Source organism: Heptranchias perlo, chromosome 35, assembly GCF_035084215.1.
Source record: "Heptranchias perlo isolate sHepPer1 chromosome 35, sHepPer1.hap1, whole genome shotgun sequence".
NCBI lineage: Eukaryota > Metazoa > Chordata > Chondrichthyes > Hexanchiformes > Hexanchidae > Heptranchias > Heptranchias perlo.
In genome coordinates, this window is record NC_090359.1 from 21239394 (window position 1) to 21263640 (window position 24247).

At 51.1% G+C, this 24247-nt stretch overlaps 1 protein-coding gene across 1 annotated transcript in view; it reads right to left on the reverse strand.

Moving 5' to 3' along the window:
- Nucleotides 1–284: 284 nt before the first annotated feature.
- Nucleotides 285–24247, reverse strand: part of LOC137302167 (phospholipid scramblase 2-like) — a 71388-nt gene continuing 47425 nt past the window's right edge. Inside the window, exons 6-8 of the mRNA XM_067971832.1 lie at nucleotides 23267–23428; nucleotides 2582–2743; nucleotides 285–527 (exon numbers count right to left, since the gene is read on the reverse strand). Coding sequence (XP_067827933.1) covers nucleotides 468–527; nucleotides 2582–2743; nucleotides 23267–23428 — 384 coding nt within the window. The 3' untranslated portion in view covers nucleotides 285–467. The remainder of the gene's footprint in view (nucleotides 528–2581; nucleotides 2744–23266; nucleotides 23429–24247) is intronic.

A 24247-nucleotide genomic window follows, 5' to 3' on the forward strand; every position in this document is an offset into this window, starting at 1 on the left:
TCCTAGGACCTCGGGACGGGCTCCGACCGGGCCCGCCTCTCGCCGCAAGGAAAGGCCACTGCCCTCGGGAAAAGGGCGGGCGGGGACTTGGCACGGATTTTTTTTTGTTGGACTTATTATAGAACGAGACGGACTTGCGGTGGCAGCTGGTGCGTTGGACGTTCCTGGCCCGAGACAGCTCCTTTCGCGACAACCCAACGACACCCCCACCCCTCACCCCTCACCCCACCCCCACCCCTCACCCTCCCCCTCCCCCCTCCCCTCCCCCAACACCGCCCCCCCCCCCCTGTGATTGGCGACGACTTCAATCCGCGCTGGAAAATCCGCCATCTTGCCTAAACTGGTTCGTAACGGTAACTTGCTCCCTTTCGGTGCCTCCCAGGCATCGGCAAGAGGTCGTCGGACTCTCCTCTCGAAGGCCACCGGATTCTGTTCTCCCCCGTCTCTCGTCGGCTGGCAGTGCCAACCTACTGCCACACTCCATCCCGCTGCTTGCTGCTCTTCCCTCGTTCGAAGAACATGAAGTCCTGCGGGGGGAGGAGGGGGTGAAAGGTGATTACGTTAGCCCGCGTGGCACCTTTTGCCCGCTGATTCCTGGAGGCGCTGGTCTCCGTAGGACGGCAGGGATTCACGGCACGGGGTGGGGGTGGGGGGGGGGAGGCCATTCGGCCCATCGAGCCTCTTCCCCACGGAGGGGTCTTTGTGTGCCTTGGAGTGGGCACTGTGCCAGGGATAGAGGGGACTGTGCGTGTCCTGGAGTGGGCACTGTGCCAGTGTTAGAGAGGACAGTGTGTGTTTTGGAGTGGGCACTGTGCCAGTGTTAGAGAGGACAGTGTGTGTTTTGGAGTGGGCACTGTACCAGTGTGAGAGAGGACAGTGTGTGTTTTGGAGTGGGCACTGTACCAGTGTGAGAGAGGACAGTGAGTGTTTTGGAGTGGGCACTGTACCAGTGTGAGAGAGGACAGTGTGTGTTTTGGAGTGGGCACTGTACCAGTGTGAGAGAGGACAGTGTGTGTTTTGGAGTGGGCACTGTACCAGTGTGAGAGAGGACAGTGTGTGTTTTGGAGTGGGCACTGTACCAGTGTTAGAGAGGACAGTGTGTGTTTTGGAGTGGGCACTGTACCAGTGTGAGAGAGGACAGTGAGTGTTTTGGAGTGGGCACTGTACCAGTGTGAGAGAGGACAGTGTGTGTTTTGGAGTGGGCACTGTACCAGTGTGAGAGAGGACAGTGAGTGTCTTGGAGTGGGCACTGTACCAGTGTTAGAGGGGATGGTGTGTGTCTTGGAGTGGGCACTGTACCAGTGTTAGAGGGGACGGTGTGTGTTTTGGAGTGGGCACTGTACCAGTGTGAGAGAGGACAGTGTGTGTCTTGGAGTGGGCACTGTACCAGTGTTAGAGGGGACAGTGAGTGTCTTGGAGTGGGCACTGTACCAGTGTTAGAGGGGATGGTGTGTGTCTTGGAGTGGGCACTGTACCAGTGTTAGAGAGGTTGGTGTGTGTCTTGGAGTGGGCACTGTACCAGTGTTAGAGGGGACAGTGAGTGTCTTGGAGTGGGCACTGTACCAGTGTTAGAGGGGATGGTGTGTGTCTTGGAGTGGGCACTGTACCAGTGTTAGAGGGGACAGTGAGTGTCTTGGAGTGGGCACTGTACCAGTGTTAGAGGGGACGGTGTGTGTTTTGGAATGGGCACTGTGCCAGTGTTAGAGGGGACAGTGAGTGTCTTGGAGTGGGCACTGTACCAGTGTTAGAGGGGACGGTGTGTGTTTTGGAGTGGGCACTGTGCCAGTGTTAGAGAGGACAGTGTGTGTTTTGGAGTGGGCACTGTGCCAGTGTGAGAGAGGACAGTGTGTGTTTTGGAGTGGGCACTGTACCAGTGTGAGAGAGGACAGTGTGTGTTTTGGAGTGGGCACTGTACCAGTGTTAGAGGGGACAGTGAGTGTCTTGGAGTGGGCACTGTACCAGTGTTAGAGGGGACGGTGTGTGTTTTGGAGTGGGCACTGTACCAGTGTGAGAGGGGACGGTGTGTGTTTTGGAGTGGGCACTGTACCAGTGTGAGAGGGGACAGTGTGTGTCTTGGAGTGGGCACTGTACCAGTGTTAGGTTGGTGTGTGTCTTGGAGTGGGCACTGTACCAGTGTGAGAGAGGACAGTGTGTGTCTTGGAGTGGGCACTGTGCCAGTGTGAGAGGGGACGGTGTGTGTTTTGGAGTGGGCACTGTACCAGTGTTAGAGAGGACAGTGTGTGTCTTGGAGTGGGCACTGTGCCAGTGTGAGAGGGGACGGTGTGTGTTTTGGAGTGGGCACTGTACCAGTGTGAGAGAGGACAGTGTGTGTCTTGGAGTGGGCACTGTACCAGTGTGAGAGAGGACAGTGTGTGTCTTGGAGTGGGCACTGTGCCAGTGTGAGAGAGGACAGTGTGTGTCTTGGAGTGGGCACTGTACCAGGGATGGCAGAGCTGGTACTTCTTGTATATCAGACGGGTACAGACAGTGTACAGGTCATGCGTGTACCCGTGCAGTACATGCGGGCGCATGTGCCGTTGTCGCTGTGGGCATGGGCTGGCCGAGCGTGCTTGGTACTTACAATCATGAAGCAGGCGCCCAGCAGGGCTGCCTTTATCTTCACATCGAGGTCCATCGGGAACTGGACTCCGAAATTATCAGCGTCTGTCAAAGCTTCCTTCAAAAGACCACTCCAATGTTTACTGATTCGACCGATACTCCGCGATTCATCCACGGGCTTCACCTGGAACCACAAAACGGGCGAGAAGCCCCTTACTCAGAGCTCTGCAATATATCGATATCCCTCATTGCAAAACACTCTGATATACCCCACACCCCTCACTGTAACACTCTGATATACCCCACACCCCTCACTGTAACACTCTGATATACCCCACACCCCTCACTGTAACACTCTGATATACCCCACACCCCTCACTGTAACACTCTGATATACCCCACACCCCTCATTGCAAAACTCTCTGATATACCCCACACCCCTCACTGTAACACTCTGATATACCCCACACCCCTCATTGCAAAACTCTCTGATATACCCCACACCCCTCACTGTAACACTCTGATATACCCCACACCCCTCACTGTAACACACTCTGATATACCCCACACCCCTCACTGTAACACTCTCTGAAATACCCCACACCCCTCACTGCAACACTCTCTGATATACCCCACACCCCTCACTGTAACACTCTCTGATATACCCCACACCCCTCACTGTAACACTCTCTGATATACCCCACACCCCTCACTGTAACACTCTCTGATATACCCCACACCCCTCACTGTAACACTCTCTGATATACCCCACACCCCTCACTGTAACACTCTCTGATATACCCCACACCCCTCACTGTAACACTCTCTGATATACCCCACACCACTCACTGTAACACTCTCTGATATACCCCACACCCCTCACTGCAACACTCTCTGATATACCCCACACCCCTCACTGTAACACTCTCTGATATACCCCACACCCCTCACTGTAACACTCTCTGATATACTCCACACCCCTCACTGTAACACTCTCTGATATACCCCACACCCCTCACTGTAACACTCTCTGATATACCCCACACCCCTCACTGTAACACTCTCTGACAGACCCCACACCCCTCACTGTAACACTCTCTGATATACCCCACACCCCTCACTGTAACACTCTGATATACCCCACACCCCTCACTGTAACACTCTGATATACCCCACACCCCTCACTGTAACACTCTCTGATATACCCCACACCCCTCACTGTAACACTCTGATATACCCCACACCCCTCACTGTAACACTCTGATATACCCCACACCCCTCACTGTAACACTCTGATATACACCACACCCCTCACTGTAACACTCTCTGATATACCCCACACCCATCACTGTAACACTCTCTGATATACCCCACACCCCCCACTGTAACACTCTCTGATATACCCCACACCCCTCACTGTAACACTCTCTGATATACCCCACACCCCTCACTGTAACACTCTCTGATAGACCCCACACCCCTCAATGTAACACTCTGATATACCCCACACCCCTCACTGTAACACTCTCTGATATACCCCACACCCCTCACTGTAACACTCTGATATACCCCACACCCCTCACTGTAACACTCTGATATACCCCACACCCCTCACTGTAACACTCTCTGATATACCCCACACCCCTCACTGTAACACTCTGATATACCCCACACCCCTCACTGTAACACTCTGATATACCCCACACCCCTCACTGTAACACTCTGATATACACCACACCCCTCACTGTAACACTCTCTGAAATACCCCACACCCCTCACTGTAACACTCTCTGATATACCCCACACCCCCCACTGTAACACTCTCTGATATACCCCACACCCCTCACTGTAACACTCTCTGATATACCCCACACCACTCACTGTAACACTCTCTGATATACCCCACACCCCTCAATGTAACACTCTGATATACCCCACACCCCTCACTGTAACACTCTCTGATATACCCCACACCCCTCACTGTAACACTCTGATATACCCCACACCCCTCACTGTAACACCCTCTGATATACCCCACACCCCTCACTGTAACACTCTGATATACCCCACACCCCTCAATGTAACACTCTGATATACCCCACACCCCTCACTGTAACACTCTCTGATATACCCCACACCCCTCACTGTAACACTCTGATATACCCCACACCCCTCAATGTAACACTCTGATATACCCCACACCCCTCACTGTAACACTCCCAGATATACCCCACACCCCTCACTGTAACACTCTGATATACCCCACACCCCTCACTGTAACACTCTGATATACCCCACACCCCTCATTGTAACACTCTGATATACCCCACACCCCTCACTGTAACACTCTCTGATATACCCCACACCCCTCACTGTAACACTCTCTGATATACCCCACACCCCTCACTGTAACACACTCTGATATACCCCACACCGCTCACTGTAACACACTCTGATATACCCCACACCCCTCACTGTAACACTCTCTGATATACCCCACACCCCTCACTGTAACACTCTGATATACCCCACACCCCTCACTGTAACACTCTCTGATATACCCCACACCCCTCACTGTAACACTCTGATATACCCCACACCCCTCACTGTAACACTCTCTGATATACCCCACACCCCTCACTGTAACACTCTCTGATATACCCCACACCCCTCAATGTAACACTCTGATATACCCCACACCCCTCACTGTAACACTCTCTGATATACCCCACACCCCTCACTGTAACACTCTGATATACCCCACACCCCTCACTGTAACACTCTGATATACCCCACACCCCTCACTGTAACACTCTCTGATATACCCCACACCCCTCACTGTAACACTCTGATATACCCCACACCCCTCACTGTAACACTCTGATATACCCCACACCCCTCACTGTAACACTCTGATATACACCACACCCCTCACTGTAACACTCTCTGAAATACCCCACACCCCTCACTGTAACACTCTCTGATATACCCCACACCCCCCACTGTAACACTCTCTGATATACCCCACACCCCTCACTGTAACACTCTCTGATATACCCCACACCCCTCACTGTAACACTCTCTGATATACCCCACACCCCTCAATGTAACACTCTGATATACCCCACACCCCTCACTGTAACACTCTCTGATATACCCCACACCCCTCACTGTAACACTCTGATATACCCCACACCCCTCACTGTAACACCCTCTGATATACCCCACACCCCTCACTGTAACACTCTGATATACCCCACACCCCTCAATGTAACACTCTGATATACCCCACACCCCTCACTGTAACACTCTCTGATATACCCCACACCCCTCACTGTAACACTCTGATATACCCCACACCCCTCAATGTAACACTCTGATATACCCCACACCCCTCACTGTAACACTCCCAGATATACCCCACACCCCTCACTGTAACACTCTGATATACCCCACACCCCTCACTGTAACACTCTGATATACCCCACACCCCTCATTGTAACACTCTGATATACCCCACACCCCTCACTGTAACACTCTCTGATATACCCCACACCCCTCACTGTAACACTCTCTGATATACCCCACACCCCTCACTGTAACACACTCTGATATACCCCACACCGCTCACTGTAACACACTCTGATATACCCCACACCCCTCACTGTAACACTCTCTGATATACCCCACACCCCTCACTGTAACACTCTGATATACCCCACACCCCTCACTGTAACACTCTCTGATATACCCCACAACCCTCACTGTAACACTCTGATATACCCCACACCCCTCACTGTAACACCCTCTGATATACCCCACACCCCTCACTGTAACACTCTGATATACCCCACACCCCTCACTGTAACACTCTGATATACCCCACACCCCTCACTGTAACACTCTCTGATATACCCCACACCCCTCACTGTAACACTCTCTGATATACCCCACACACCTCACTGTAACACTCTCTGATATACCCCACACCCCTCAATGTAACACTCTGATATACCCCACACCCCTCACTGTAACACTCTCTGATATACCCCACACCCCTCACTGTAACACTCTCTGATATACCCCACACCCCTCAATGTAAAACTCTGATATACCCCACACCCCTCATTGTAACACTCTGATATACCCCACACCCCTCACTGTAACACTCTCTGATATACCCCACACCCCTCACTGTAACACTCTGATATACCCCACACCCCTCATTGTAACACTCTCTGATATACCCCACACCCCACACTGTAACACTCTCTGATATACCCCACACCCCTCACTGTAACGCTCTCTGATATACCCCACACCCCTCACTGTAACACTCCCAGATATACCCCACACCCCTCACTGTAACACTCTGATATACCCCACATCCCTCACTGTAACACTCTGATATACCCCACACCCCTCATTGTAACACTCTGATATACCCCACAACCCTCAATGTAACACTCTGATATACCCCACACCCCTCACTGTAACACCCTCTGATATACCCCACACCCCTCACTGTAACACTCTGATATACCCCACACCCCTCACTGTAACACTCTGATATACCCCACACCCCTCACTGTAACACTCTCTGATATACCCCACACCCCTCACTGTAACACTCTGATATACCCCACACCCCTCATTGCAACACTCTGATATACCCCACACCCCTCACTGTAACACTCTCTGATATACCCCACACCCCTCACTGTAACACTCTGATATACCCCACACCCCTCATTGTAACACTCTGATATACCCCACACCCCTCACTGTAACACTCTGATATACCCCACAACCCTCATTGTAACACTCTCTGATATACCCCACACCCCTCACTGTAACACTCTCTGATATACCCCACACCCCTCACTGTAACACTCTGATATACCCCACACCCCTCATTGTAACACTCTCTGATATACCCCACACCCCACACTGTAACACTCTCTGATATACCCCACACCCCTCACTGTAACGCTCTCTGATATACCCCACACCCCTCACTGTAACACTCCCAGATATACCCCACACCCCTCACTGTAACACTCTGATATACCCCACACCCCTCACTGTAACACTCTGATATACCCCACACCCCTCATTGTAACACTCTGATATACCCCACACCCCTCACTGTAACACTCTCTGATATACCCCACACCCCTCACTGTAACACTCTCTGATATACCCCACACCCCTCATTGTAACACTCTCTGATATACCCCACACCCCTCACTGTAACTCTCTGATATACCCCAAACCCTCACTTTAACACTCTGATATACCCCACACCCCTCACTGTAACACTCCCAGATATACCCCACACCCCTCACTGTAACACTCTGATATACCCCACACCCCTCACTGTAACACTCTGATATACCCCACACCCCTCATTGCAACACTCTGATATACCCCACACCCCTCACTGTAACACTCTCTGATATACCCCACACCCCTCACTGTAACACTCTCTGATATACCCCACACCCCTCACTGTAACACACTCTGATATACCCCACACCGCTCACTGTAACACACTCTGATATACCCCACACCCCTCACTGTAACACTCTCTGATATACCCCACACCCCTCACTGTAACACTCTGATATACCCCACACCCCTCACTGTAACACTCTCTGATATACCCCACACCCCTCACTGTAACACTCTGATATACCCCACACCCTTCACTGTAACACCCTCTGATATACCCCACACCCCTCACTGTAACACTCTGATATACCCCACACCCCTCACTGTAACACTCTGATATACCCCACACCCCTCACTGTAACACTCTCTGATATACCCCACACCCCTCACTGTAACACTCTCTGATATACCCCACACACCTCACTGTAACACTCTCTGATATACCCCACACCCCTCAATGTAACACTCTGATATACCCCACACCCCTCACTGTAACACTCTCTGATATACCCCACACCCCTCACTGTAACACTCTCTGATATACCCCACACCCCTCAATGTAAAACTCTGATATACCCCACACCCCTCATTGTAACATTCTGATATACCCCACACCCCTCACTGTAACACTCTCTGATATACCCCACACCCCTCATTGTAACACTCTCTGATATACCCCACACCCCACACTGTAACACTCTCTGATATACCCCACACCCCTCACTGTAACGCTCTCTGATATACCCCACACCCCTCACTGTAACACTCCCAGATATACCCCACACCCCTCACTGTAACACTCTGATATACCCCACATCCCTCACTGTAACACTCTGATATACCCCACACCCCTCACTGTAACACTCTGATATACCCCACAACCCTCAATGTAACACTCTGATATACCCCACACCCCTCACTGTAACACCCTCTGATATACCCCACACCCCTCACTGTAACACTCTGATATACCCCACACCCCTCACTGTAACACTCTGATATACCCCACACCCCTCACTGTAACACTCTCTGATATACCCCACACCCCTCACTGTAACACTCTCTGATATACCCCACACCCCTCACTGTAACACTGTCTGATATACCCCACACCCCTCAATGTAACACTCTGATATACCCCACACCCCTCACTGTAACACTCTCTGATATACCCCACACCCCTCACTGTAACACTCCCTGATATAGCCCACACCCCTCACTGTAACACTCTCTGATATACCCTACACCCCTCATTGTAACACTCTGATATACCCCACACCCCTCACTGTAACACTCTCTGATATACCCCACACCCCTCACTGTAACACTCTGATATACCCCACACCCCTCACTGTAACACTCTCTGATATACCCCACACCCCTCACTGTAACATTCACTGATATACCCCACACCCCTCACTGTAACAATCTCTGATATACCCCACACCCCTCACTGTAACAATCTCTGATATACCCCACACCCCTCACTGTAACACTCTCTGATATACCCCACACCCCTCACTGTAACACTCTCTGATAGACCCCACACCCCTCAATGTAACACACTCTGATATACCCCACACCCCTCACTGTAACACTCCCTGATAGACCCCACACCCCTCAATGTAACACACTCTGATATACCCCACACCCCTCACTGTAACACTCTCTGATATACCCCACACCCCTCACTGTAACACTCTGATATACCCCACACCCCTCACTGTAACACTCCCTGATAGACCCCACACCCCTCAATGTAACACACTCTGATATACCCCACACCCCTCACTGTAACACTCCCTGATAGACCCCACACCCCTCAATGTAACACTCTCTGATATACCCCACACCCCTCACTGTAACACTCTCTGATAGACCCCACACCCCTCACTGTAACACACTGATATACCCCACACCCCTCACTGTAACACTCTCTGATAGACCCCACACCCCTCACTGTAACACTCTCTGATATACCCCACACCCCTCACTGTAACACTCTCTGATATACCCCACACCCCTCACTGTAACACTCTGATATACCCCACACCCCTCACTGTAACACCCTCTGATATACCCCACACCCCTCACTGTAACACTCTGATATACCCCACACCCCTCACTGTAACACTCTGATATACCCCACACCCCTCACTGTAACACTCTCTGATATACCCCACACCCCTCACTGTAACACTCTGATATACCCCACACCCCTCACTGTAACACTCTCTGATATACACCACACCCCTCACTGTAACACTCTGATATACCCCACACCCCTCACTGTAACACTCTGATATACCCCACACCCCTCACTATAACACTCTCGGATATACCCCACACCCCTCACTGTAACACTCTCTGATATACCCCACACCCCTCATTGTAACACTCTGATATACCCCACACCCCTCACTGTAACACTCTCTGATATACCCCACACCCCTCACTGTAACACTCTGATATACCCCACACCCCTCATTGTAACACTCTGATATACCCCACACCCCTCACTGTAACACTCTGATATACCCCACAACCCTCATTGTAACACTCTGATATACCCCACACCCCTCACTGTAACACTCTCTGATATACCCCACACCCCTCACTGTAACACTCTGATATACCCCACACCCCTCATTGTAACACTCTCTGATATACCCCACACCCCACACTGTAACACTCTCTGATATACCCCACACCCCTCACTGTAACACTCTCCGATATACCCCACACCCCTCACTGTAACACTCTCTGATATACCCCACACCCCTCACTGTAACACTCCCAGATATACCCCACACCCCTCACTGTAACACTCTGATATACCCCACACCCCTCACTGTAACACTCTGATATACCCCACACCCCTCACTGTAACACTCCCAGATATACCCCACACCCCTCACTGTAACACTCTGATATACCCCACACCCCTCACTGTAACACTCTGATATACCCCACACCCCTCATTGTAACACTCTGATATACCCCACACCCCTCACTGTAACACTCTGATATACCCCACACCCCTCATTGTAACACTCTGATATACCCCACACCCCTCACTGTAACACTCTGATATACCCCACAACCCTCATTGTAACACTCTGATATACCCCACACCCCTCACTGTAACACTCTCTGATATACCCCACACCCCTCACTGTAACACTCTGATATACCCCACACCCCTCACTGTAACACTCTCTGATATACCCCACACCCCTCACTGTAACATTCACTGATATACCCCACACCCCTCACTGTAACAATCTCTGATATACCCCACACCCCTCACTGTAACAATCTCTGATATACCCCACACCCCTCACTGTAACACTCTCTGATATACCCCACACCCCTCACTGTAACACTCTCTGATAGACCCCACACCCCTCAATGTAACACACTCTGATATACCCCACACCCCTCACTGTAACACTCCCTGATAGACCCCACACCCCTCAATGTAACACACTCTGATATACCCCACACCCCTCACTGTAACACTCTCTGATATACCCCACACCCCTCACTGTAACACTCTGATATACCCCACACCCCTCACTGTAACACTCCCTGATAGACCCCACACCCCTCAATGTAACACACTCTGATATACCCCACACCCCTCACTGTAACACTCCCTGATAGACCCCACACCCCTCAATGTAACACTCTCTGATATACCCCACACCCCTCACTGTAACACTCTCTGATAGACCCCACACCCCTCACTGTAACACACTGATATACCCCACACCCCTCACTGTAACACTCTCTGATAGACCCCACACCCCTCACTGTAACACTCTCTGATATACCCCACACCCCTCACTGTAACACTCTCTGATATACCCCACACCCCTCACTGTAACACTCTGATATACCCCACACCCCTCACTGTAACACCCTCTGATATACCCCACACCCCTCACTGTAACACTCTGATATACCCCACACCCCTCACTGTAACACTCTGATATACCCCACACCCCTCACTGTAACACTCTCTGATATACCCCACACCCCTCACTGTAACACTCTGATATACCCCACACCCCTCACTGTAACACTCTCTGATATACACCACACCCCTCACTGTAACACTCTGATATACCCCACACCCCTCACTGTAACACTCTGATATACCCCACACCCCTCACTGTAACACTCTCGGATATACCCCACACCCCTCACTGTAACACTCTCTGATATACCCCACACCCCTCATTGTAACACTCTGATATACCCCACACCCCTCACTGTAACACTCTCTGATATACCCCACACCCCTCACTGTAACACTCTGATATACCCCACACCCCTCATTGTAACACTCTGATATACCCCACACCCCTCACTGTAACACTCTGATATACCCCACAACCCTCATTGTAACACTCTGATATACCCCACACCCCTCACTGTAACACTCTCTGATATACCCCACACCCCTCACTGTAACACTCTGATATACCCCACACCCCTCATTGTAACACTCTCTGATATACCCCACACCCCACACTGTAACACTCTCTGATATACCCCACACCCCTCACTGTAACGCTCTCTGATATACCCCACACCCCTCACTGTAACACTCCCAGATATACCCCACACCCCTCACTGTAAAACTCTGATATACCCCACACCCCTCACTGTAACACTCTGATATACCCCACACCCCTCACTGTAACACTCCCAGATATACCCCACACCCCTCACTGTAACACTCTGATATACCCCACACCCCTCACTGTAACACTCTGATATACCCCACACCCCTCATTGTAACACTCTGATATACCCCACACCCCTCACTGTAACACTCTCTGATATACCCCACACCCCTCACTGTAACACTCTCTGATATACCCCACACCCCTCACTGTAACACACTCTGATATACCCCACACCCCTCACTGTAACACTCTCTGATATACCCCACACCCCTCACTGTAACACTCTCTGATATACCCCACACCTCTCACTGTAACACACTCTGATATACCCCACACCCCTCACTGTAACACTCTCTGATATACCCCACACCCCTCACTGTAACACTCTGATATACCCCACACCCCTCACTGTAACACACTCTGATATACCCCACACCCCTCACTGTAACACTCTGATATACCCCACACCCCTCACTGTAACACCCTCTGATATACCCCACACCCCTCACTGTAACACTCCCTGATAGACCCCACACCCCTCAATGTAACACACTCTGATATACCCCACACCCCTCACTGTAACACTCCCTGATAGACCCCACACCCCTCAATGTAACACTCTCTGATATACCCCACACCCCTCACTGTAACACTCTCTGATAGACCCCACACCCCTCACTGTAACACACTGATATACCCCACACCCCTCACTGTAACACTCTCTGATAGACCCCACACCCCTCACTGTAACACACTCTGATATACCCCACACCCCTCACTGTAACATTCCCTGATATACCCCACACCCCTCACTGTAACACTCTGATATACTCCACACCCCTCACTGTAACACTCTGATATACCCCACACCCCTCACTGTAACACTCTCTGATATACCCCACACCCCTCACTGTAACACTCCAATATACCCCACACCCCTCACTGTAACACTCTCTGATATACACCACACCCCTCACTGTAACACTCTGATATACCCCACACCCCTCACTGTAACACTCTGATATACACCACACCCCTCACTGTAACACTCTCGGATATACCCCACACCCCTCACTGTAACACTCTCTGATATACCCCACACCCCTCATTGTAACACTCTGATATACCCCACACCCCTCACTGTAACACTCTCTGATATACCCCACACCCCTCACTGTAACACTCTGATATACCCCACACCCCTCATTGTAACACTCTGATATACCCCACACCCCTCACTGTAACACTCTGATATACCCCACAACCCTCATTGTAACACTCTGATATACCCCACACCCCTCACTGTAACACTCTCTGATATACCCCACACCCCTCACTGTAACACTCTGATATACCCCACACCCCTCATTGTAACACTCTCTGATATACCCCACACCCCACACTGTAACACTCTCTGATATACCCCACACCCCTCACTGTAACGCTCTCTGATATACCCCACACCCCTCACTGTAACACTCCCAGATATACCCCACACCCCTCACTGTAACACTCTGATATACCCCACACCCCTCACTGTAACACTCTGATATACCCCACACCCCTCACTGTAACACTCCCAGATATACCCCACACCCCTCACTGTAACACTCTGATATACCCCACACCCCTCATTGTAACACTCTGATATACCCCACACCCCTCACTGTAACACTCTCTGATATACCCCACACCCCTCACTGTAACACTCTCTGATATACCCCACACCCCTCACTGTAACACACTCTGATATACCCCACACCCCTCACTGTAACACTCTCTGATATACCCCACACCCCTCACTGTAACACTCTCTGATATACCCTGCACCCCTCACTGTAACACTCTCTGATATACCCCACACCCCTCACTGTAACACTCTCTGATATACCCCACACCCCTCACTGTAACACTGTCTGATATACCCCACACCCCTCACTGTAACACTCTGATATACCCCACACCCCTCACTGTAACACTCTCTGATATACCCCACACCTCTCACTGTAACACACTCTGATATACCCCACACCCCTCACTGTAACACTCTCTGATATACCCCACACCCCTCACTGTAACACTCTCTGATATACCCCACACCCCTCAATGTAACACTCTGATGTACCCCACACCCCTCACTGTAACACTCTCTGATATACCCCACACCCCTCACTGTAACACTCTGATATACCCCACACCCCTCACTGTAACACTCTGATATACCCCACACCCCTCACTGTAACACTCTCTGATATACCCCACACCCCTCACTGTAACACTCTCTGATATACCCCACACCCCTCACTGTAACACTGTCTGATATACCCCACACCCCTCAATGTAACACTCTGATATACCTCACACCCCTCACTGTAACACTCTCTGATATACCCCACACCCCTCACTGTATTACTCCCTGATATACCCCACACCCCTCACTGTAACACTCTCTGATATACCCCACACCCCTCATTGTAACACTCTGATATACCCCACACCCCTCACTGTAACACTCTCTGATATACCCCACACCCCTCACTGTAACACTCTGATATACCCCACACCCCTCACTGTAACACTCTCTGATATACCCCACACCCCTCACTGTAACAATCTCTGATATACCCCACACCCCTCACTGTAACACTCTCTGATATACCCCATACCCCTCACTGTAACACTCTGATATACGCCACACCCCTCACTGTAACACTCCCTGATAGACCCCACACCCCTCAATGTAACACACTCTGATATACCCCACACCCCTCACTGTAACACTCTCTGATATACCCCACACCCCTCACTGTAACACACTGATATACCCCACACCCCTCACTGTAACACTCTCTGATAGACACCACACCCCTCACTGTAACACACTCTGATATACCCCACACCCCTCACTGTAACATTCCCTGATATACCCCACACCCCTCACTGTAACACTCTCTGATATACCCCACACCCCTTACTGTAACACTCTCTGATATACCCCACACCCCTCACTGTAACACTCTCTGATATACCCCACACCCCTTACTGTAACACTCTCTGATATACCCCACACCCCTCACTGTAACACTCTCTGATATACCCCACACCCCTCACTGTAACACTCTCTGATATACCCCACACACCTCACTGTAACACTCTCTGATATACCCCACACCCCTCACTGTAACACTCTCTGATATACCCCACACCCCTTACTGTAACACTCTCTGATATACCCCACACCCCTTACTGTAACACTCTCTGATATACCCCACACCCCTCACTGTAACACTCTCTGATATACCCCACACCCCTCACTGTAACAATCTCTGATATACCCCACACCCCTCACTGTAACACTCTCTGATATACCCCATACCCCTCACTGTAACACTCTGATATACCCCACACCCCTCACTGTAACACTCCCTGATAGACCCCACACCCCTCAATGTAACACACTCTGATATACCCCACACCCCTCACTGTAACACTCTCTGATATACCCCACACCCCTCACTGTAACATTCACTGATATACCCCACACCCCTCACTGTAACAATCTCTGATATACCCCACACCCCTCACTGTAACAATCTCTGATATACCCCACACCCCTCACTGTAACACTCTCTGATATACCCCACACCCCTCACTGTAACACTCTCTGATAGACCCCACACCCCTCAATGTAACACACTCTGATATACCCCACACCCCTCACTGTAACACTCCCTGATAGACCCCACACCCCTCAATGTAACACACTCTGATATACCCCACACCCCTCACTGTAACACTCTCTGATATACCCCACACCCCTCACTGTAACACTCTGATATACCCCACACCCCTCACTGTAACACTCCCTGATAGACCCCACACCCCTCAATGTAACACACTCTGATATACCCCACACCCCTCACTGTAACACTCCCTGATAGACCCCACACCCCTCAATGTAACACTCTCTGATATACCCCACACCCCTCACTGTAACTCTCTCTGATATACCCCACACCCCTCACTGTAACACACTGATATACCCCACACCCCTCACTGTAACACTCTCTGATAGACCCCACACCCCTCACTGTAACACTCTCTGATATACCCCACACCCCTCACTGTAACACTCTCTGATATACCCCACACCCCTCACTGTAACACTCTGATATACCCCACACCCCTCACTGTAACACCCTCTGATATACCCCACACCCCTCACTGTAACACTCTGATATACCCCACACCCCTCACTGTAACACTCTGATATACCCCACACCCCTCACTGTAACACTCTCTGATATACCCCACACCCCTCACTGTAACACTCTGATATACCCCACACCCCTCACTGTAACACTCTCTGATATACACCACACCCCTCACTGTAACACTCTGATATACCCCACACCCCTCACTGTAACACTCTGATATACCCCACACCCCTCACTGTAACACTCTCGGATATACCCCACACCCCTCACTGTAACACTCTCTGATATACCCCACACCCCTCATTGTAACACTCTGATATACCCCACACCCCTCACTGTAACACTCTCTGATATACCCCACACCCCTCACTGTAACACTCTGATATACCCCACACCCCTCATTGTAACACTCTGATATACCCCACACCCCTCACTGTAACACTCTGATATACCCCACAACCCTCATTGTAACACTCTGATATACCCCACACCCCTCACTGTAACACTCTCTGATATACCCCACACCCCTCACTGTAACACTCTGATATACCCCACACCCCTCATTGTAACACTCTCTGATATACCCCACACCCCACACTGTAACACTCTCTGATATACCCCACACCCCTCACTGTAACGCTCTCTGATATACCCCACACCCCTCACTGTAACACTCCCAGATATACCCCACACCCCTCACTGTAACACTCTGATATACCCCACACCCCTCACTGTAACACTCTGATATACCCCACACCCCTCACTGTAACACTCCCAGATATACCCCACACCCCTCACTGTAACACTCTGATATACCCCACACCCCTCACTGTAACACTCTGATATACCCCACACCCCTCATTGTAACACTCTGATATACCCCACACCCCTCACTGTAACACTCTCTGATATACCCCACACCCCTCACTGTAACACTCTCTGATATACCCCACACCCCTCACTGTAACACACTCTGATATACCCCACACCCCTCACTGTAACACTCTCTGATATACCCCACACCCCTCACTGTAACACTCTCTGATATACCCCACACCTCTCACTGTAACACACTCTGATATACCCCACACCCCTCACTGTAACACTCTCTGATATACCCCACACCCCTCACTGTAACACTCTGATATACCCCACACCCCTCACTGTAACACTCTCTGATATACCCCACACCCCTCACTGTAACACTCTGATATACCCCACACCCCTCACTGTAACACCCTCTGATATACCCCACACCCCTCACTGTAACACTCCCTGATAGACCCCACACCCCTCAATGTAACACACTCTGATATACCCCACACCCCTCACTGTAACACTCCTTGATAGACCCCACACCCCTCAATGTAACACTCTCTGATATACCCCACACCCCTCACTGTAACACTCTCTGATAGACCCCACACCCCTCACTGTAACACACTGATATACCCCACACCCCTCACTGTAACACTCTCTGATAGACCCCACACCCCTCACTGTAACACACTCTGATATACCCCACACCCCTCACTGTAACATTCCCTGATATACCCCACACCCCTCACTGTAACACTCTGATATACCCCACACCCCTCACTGTAACACTCTGATATACCCCACACCCCTCACTGTAACACTCTCTGATATACCCCACACCCCTCACTGTAACACTCCAATATACCCCACACCCCTCACTGTAACACTCTCTGATATACACCACACCCCTCACTGTAACACTCTGATATACCCCACACCCCTCACTGTAACACTCTGATATACCCCACACCCCTCACTGTAACACTCTCGGATATACCCCACACCCCTCACTGTAACACTCTCTGATATACCCCACACCCCTCATTGTAACACTCTGATATACCCCACACCCCTCACTGTAACACTCTCTGATATACCCCACACCCCTCACTGTAACACTCTGATATACCCCACACCCCTCATTGTAACACTCTGATATACCCCACACCCCTCACTGTAACACTCTGATATACCCCACAACCCTCATTGTAACACTCTGATATACCCCACACCCCTCACTGTAACACTCTCTGATATACCCCACACCCCTCACTGTAACACTCTGATATACCCCACACCCCTCATTGTAACACTCTCTGATATACCCCACACCCCACACTGTAACACTCTCTGATATACCCCACACCCCTCACTGTAACGCTCTCTGATATACCCCACACCCCTCACTGTAACACTCCCAGATATACCCCACACCCCTCACTGTAACACTCTGATATACCCCACACCCCTCACTGTAACACTCTGATATACCCCACACCCCTCACTGTAACACTCCCAGATATACCCCACACCCCTCACTGTAACACTCTGATATACCCCACACCCCTCATTGTAACACTCTGATATACCCCACACCCCTCACTGTAACACTCTCTGATATACCCCACACCCCTCACTGTAACACTCTCTGATATACCCCACACCCCTCACTGTAACACACTCTGATATACCCCACACCCCTCACTGTAACACTCTCTGATATACCCCACACCCCTCACTGTAACACTCTCTGATATACCCCACACCCCTCAATGTAACACTCTGATGTACCCCACACCCCTCACTGTAACACTCTCTGATATACCCCACACCCCTCACTGTAACACTCTGATATACCCCACACCCCTCACTGTAACACTCTGATATACCCCACACCCCTCACTGTAACACTCTCTGATATACCCCACACCCCTCACTGTAACACTCTCTGATATACCCCACACCCCTCACTGTAACACTGTCTGATATACCCCACACCCCTCAATGTAACACTCTGATATACCCCACACCCCTCACTGTAACACTCTCTGATATACCCCACACCCCTCACTGTATTACTCCCTGATATACCCCACACCCCTCACTGTAACACTCTCTGATATACCCCACACCCCTCATTGTAACACTCTGATATACCCCACACCCCTCACTGTAACACTCTCTGATATACCCCACACCCCTCACTGTAACACTCTGATATACCCCACACCCCTCACTGTAACACTCTCTGATATACCCCACACCCCTCACTGTAACAATCTCTGATATACCCCACACCCCTCACTGTAACACTCTCTGATATACCCCATACCCCTCACTGTAACACTCTGATATACCCCACACCCCTCACTGTAACACTCCCTGATAGACCCCACACCCCTCAATGTAACACACTCTGATATACCCCACACCCCTCACTGTAACACTCTCTGATATACCCCACACCCCTCACTGTAACACACTGATATACCCCACACCCCTCACTGTAACACTCTCTGATAGACCCCACACCCCTCACTGTAACACACTCTGATATACCCCACACCCCTCACTGTAACATTCCCTGATATACCCCACACCCCTCACTGTAACACTCTCTGATATACCCCACACCCCTTACTGTAACACTCTCTGATATACCCCACACCCCTCACTGTAACACTCTCTGATATACCCCACACCCCTTACTGTAACACTCTCTGATATACCCCACACCCCTCACTGTAACACTCTCTGATATACCCCACACCCCTCACTGTAACACTCTCTGATATACCCCACACACCTCACTGTAACACTCTCTGATATACCCCACACCCCTCACTGTAACACTCTCTGATATACCCCACACCCCTTACTGTAACACTCTCTGATATACCCCACACCCCTTACTGTAACACTCTCTGATATACCCCACACCCCTCACTGTAACACTCTCTGATATACCCCACACCCCTCACTGTAACAATCTCTGATATACCCCACACCCCTCACTGTAACACTCTCTGATATACCCCATACCCCTCACTGTAACACTCTGATATACCCCACACCCCTCACTGTAACACTCCCTGATAGACCCCACACCCCTCAATGTAACACACTCTGATATACCCCACACCCCTCACTGTAACACTCTCTGATATACCCCACACCCCTCACTGTAACACACTGATATACCCCACACCCCTCACTGTAACACTCTCTGATAGACCCCACACCCCTCACTGTAACACACTCTGATATACCCCACACCCCTCACTGTAACATTCCCTGATATACCCCACACCCCTCACTGTAACACTCTCTGATATACCCCACACCCCTTACTGTAACACTCTCTGATATACCCCACACCCCTCACTGTAACACTCTCTGATATACCCCACACCCCTTACTGTAACACTCTCTGATATACCCCACACCCCTCACTGTAACACTCTCTGATATACCCCACACCCCTCACTGTAACACTCTCTGATATACCCCACACACCTCACTGTAACACTCTCTGATATACCCCACACCCCTCACTGTAACACTCTCTGATATACCCCACACCCCTTACTGTAACACTCTCTGATATACCCCACACCCCTCACTGTAACACTCTCTGATATACCCCACACACCTCACTGTAACACTCTCTGATATACCCCACACCCCTCACTGTAACACTCTCTGATATACCCCACACCCCTCACTGTAACACTCTCTGATATACCCCACACCCCTCACTGTAACACTCTCTGATATACCCCATGCCCCTCACTGTAACACTCTGATATACCCCACACCCCTCACTGTAACACTCTCTGATATACCCCACACCCCTCACTGTAACACTCTCTGATATACCCCACACCCCTCACTGTAACACTCTCTGATATACCCCACACCCCTCACTGTAACACTCTCTGATATACCCCACACCCCTCACTGTAACACTCTCTGATATACCCCACACCCCTCACTGTAACACACTCTGATATACCCCACACCCCTCACTGTAACACTCTCTGATATACCCCACACCCCTCACTGTAACACTCTCTGATATACCCCACACCCCTCACTGTAACACTCTCTGATATACCCCACACCCCTCACTGTAACACACTCTGATATACCCCACACCCCTCACTGTAACACTCTCTGATATACCCTACACCCCTCACTGTAACACTCTCTGATATACCCCACACCCCTCACTGTAACACTCTCTGATATACCCCACACCCCTCACTGTAACACTCTCTGATATACCCCACACCCCTCACTGTAACACTCTGATATATCCCACACCCCTCACTGTAACACTCTCTGATATACCCCACACCCCTCACTGTAACACTCTGATATACCCCACACCCCTCACTGTAACACTCTCTGATATACCCCACACCCCTCACTGTAACTCTCTCTGATATACCCCACACCCCTCACTGTAACACTCTCTGATATACCCCACACCCCTCACTGTAACTCTCTCTGATATACCCCACACCCCTCACTGTAACACTCTGATATACCCCACACCCCTCACTGTAACACTCTGATATACCCCACACCCCTCACTGTAACACTCTGATATACCCCACACCCCTCACTGTAACACTCTCTGATATACCCCACACCCCTCACTGTAACACTCTCTGATATACCCCACACCCCTCACTGTAACACTCTGATATACCCCACACCCCTCACTGTAACACTCTGATATACCCCACACCCCTCACTGTAACACTCTGATATACCCCACACCCCTCACTGTAACTGTGTTCATTGAGCCTCGGAAGGCAGATTTCGAGGAGCAGCCCGATAATCTCCACTACCAATGTAAGGAGGGCCTCGGTTTCTGGAGGACATGTCCTGGAAGGTGTTCACGCTGGGGAAGGCGAAGCAGAGGGGCCGAATTGGGTGACCGCCTGCAGCTCGAGCAGGAGAATCAGTACAGGAAAACCCCTCCTGGTCCGGACTCGTCCAAAATCTGTGCTGCTCTTGACATCTGGGATCAGAGCAAGGTCGGAGGGCCAGGACAGGGTCATCGAGAGTGACACCATTGCTCACTGAGCTTCCATGTGCGATATGGAGGAAATGAGCACAAGAGAGTGTTTAATTGTGGCCATGGGATCCTATGCATCCGCCTGAGAGGGAAGACGAGGCCAAATCCAGGCACCGAGGGAGCGCTGCACTGTCGGAGGTGCCGATTTTTTTTGGATGAGACGTTAAACCGAGGGCCCCGTCTGCCCCTCTCAGGTGGACGTAAAAGATCCCAGGGGCCGCTATTGGAAAAAGAGCAGAGGGGAGTTCTCTCCGGTGTCCTGGGGCCAATGTTTATCAATCAACCAACACCAAAAAGAGATGATCTGGTCATTTATCAGGTTGCTGTTTGTGGGATCTTGCTGTGCGCACGGTTCAGCTCCCGGCCCGCCCCCGCGTCCCCCCTCCCCGACGCTCCCGGCCCTCCCAGCGCTCCCGACGCTCCGGGGTTACCTCGAAGTTGATGTCCCCGCAGCAGGTGCAGGCGAAGCAGGGCCCCACGATCCTCAGGACCGTCTCCCTCTCCACGTTCTGGACGGAGAACTTGGGCAGGCACGGGTGCCAGGTCTGCTTGACGTAGCCGATGGTGGTCCCGGGCGGTGACTGCACCTCGAGCTGCGGGAGAGAAAGAGGCAACCGCAGTGCCGAGAACCGTCAGTGTCCGAAAGGCTTCGGTTTAGCCAACCCCCCCTGCCCGGCCCGCAGGCAGTGCAATCGACCTCGGGACCCCCTGGGTTGGTGGTGGTGGCGGGGGAGGGGAAATGGGCAGGGCCGGGGGGGGGGGGGGTGGGGGGTGGGTTCGCTGCAATCGAGGTCGTTTGCGATGCCCCCCGTAGTCGAATAGCCCCGCCGGCGCCCTCCAGGGTCACACAAACGAAAATTGGCCCCTCTTCTTCTCGAACAGCGCCGTGGGATTTTTAACGTCCACCTGGACAGGCGGACGGGCTCAACGTTAAACCGAGGGCCCCCGTCTGCCCTCTCAGGCGGGCGTAAAAGGTCGCACGGTCACCATTGTAAGAAGAGTCGGAGCATCGTGTAACCGCGGGAAAAGGCCACTCGGCCCATCGTGCCTGGGCCGGCTCTTTGAAAGAGCTATCCAATTAGTCGCGCTCCCTCCCCCCCCCGACCCGCTCGTTCCCCACAGCCCTGCAAATTTTTCCCTTTTCAAGTCTTTTATCGAATTCCCTTTTGAAAGTTACTGTTGAATCTGCTTTATCCCTCAACCAACACCACCAAACCTGATTTACTTGAGTAAGGTACTGGACGGTCGATAGTGGCTCCTCAGAGTCAGGGAGGTTATGCCGGAACTGTATAAAACATTGGTTGGGCCACAGCTTGAGTACTGCGTACAGTTCTGGTCACCACATTACAGGGAGGATGTGACTGCACTGGAGAGGGTGCAGAGGAGATTTACGAGGATGTTGCCAGGACTGG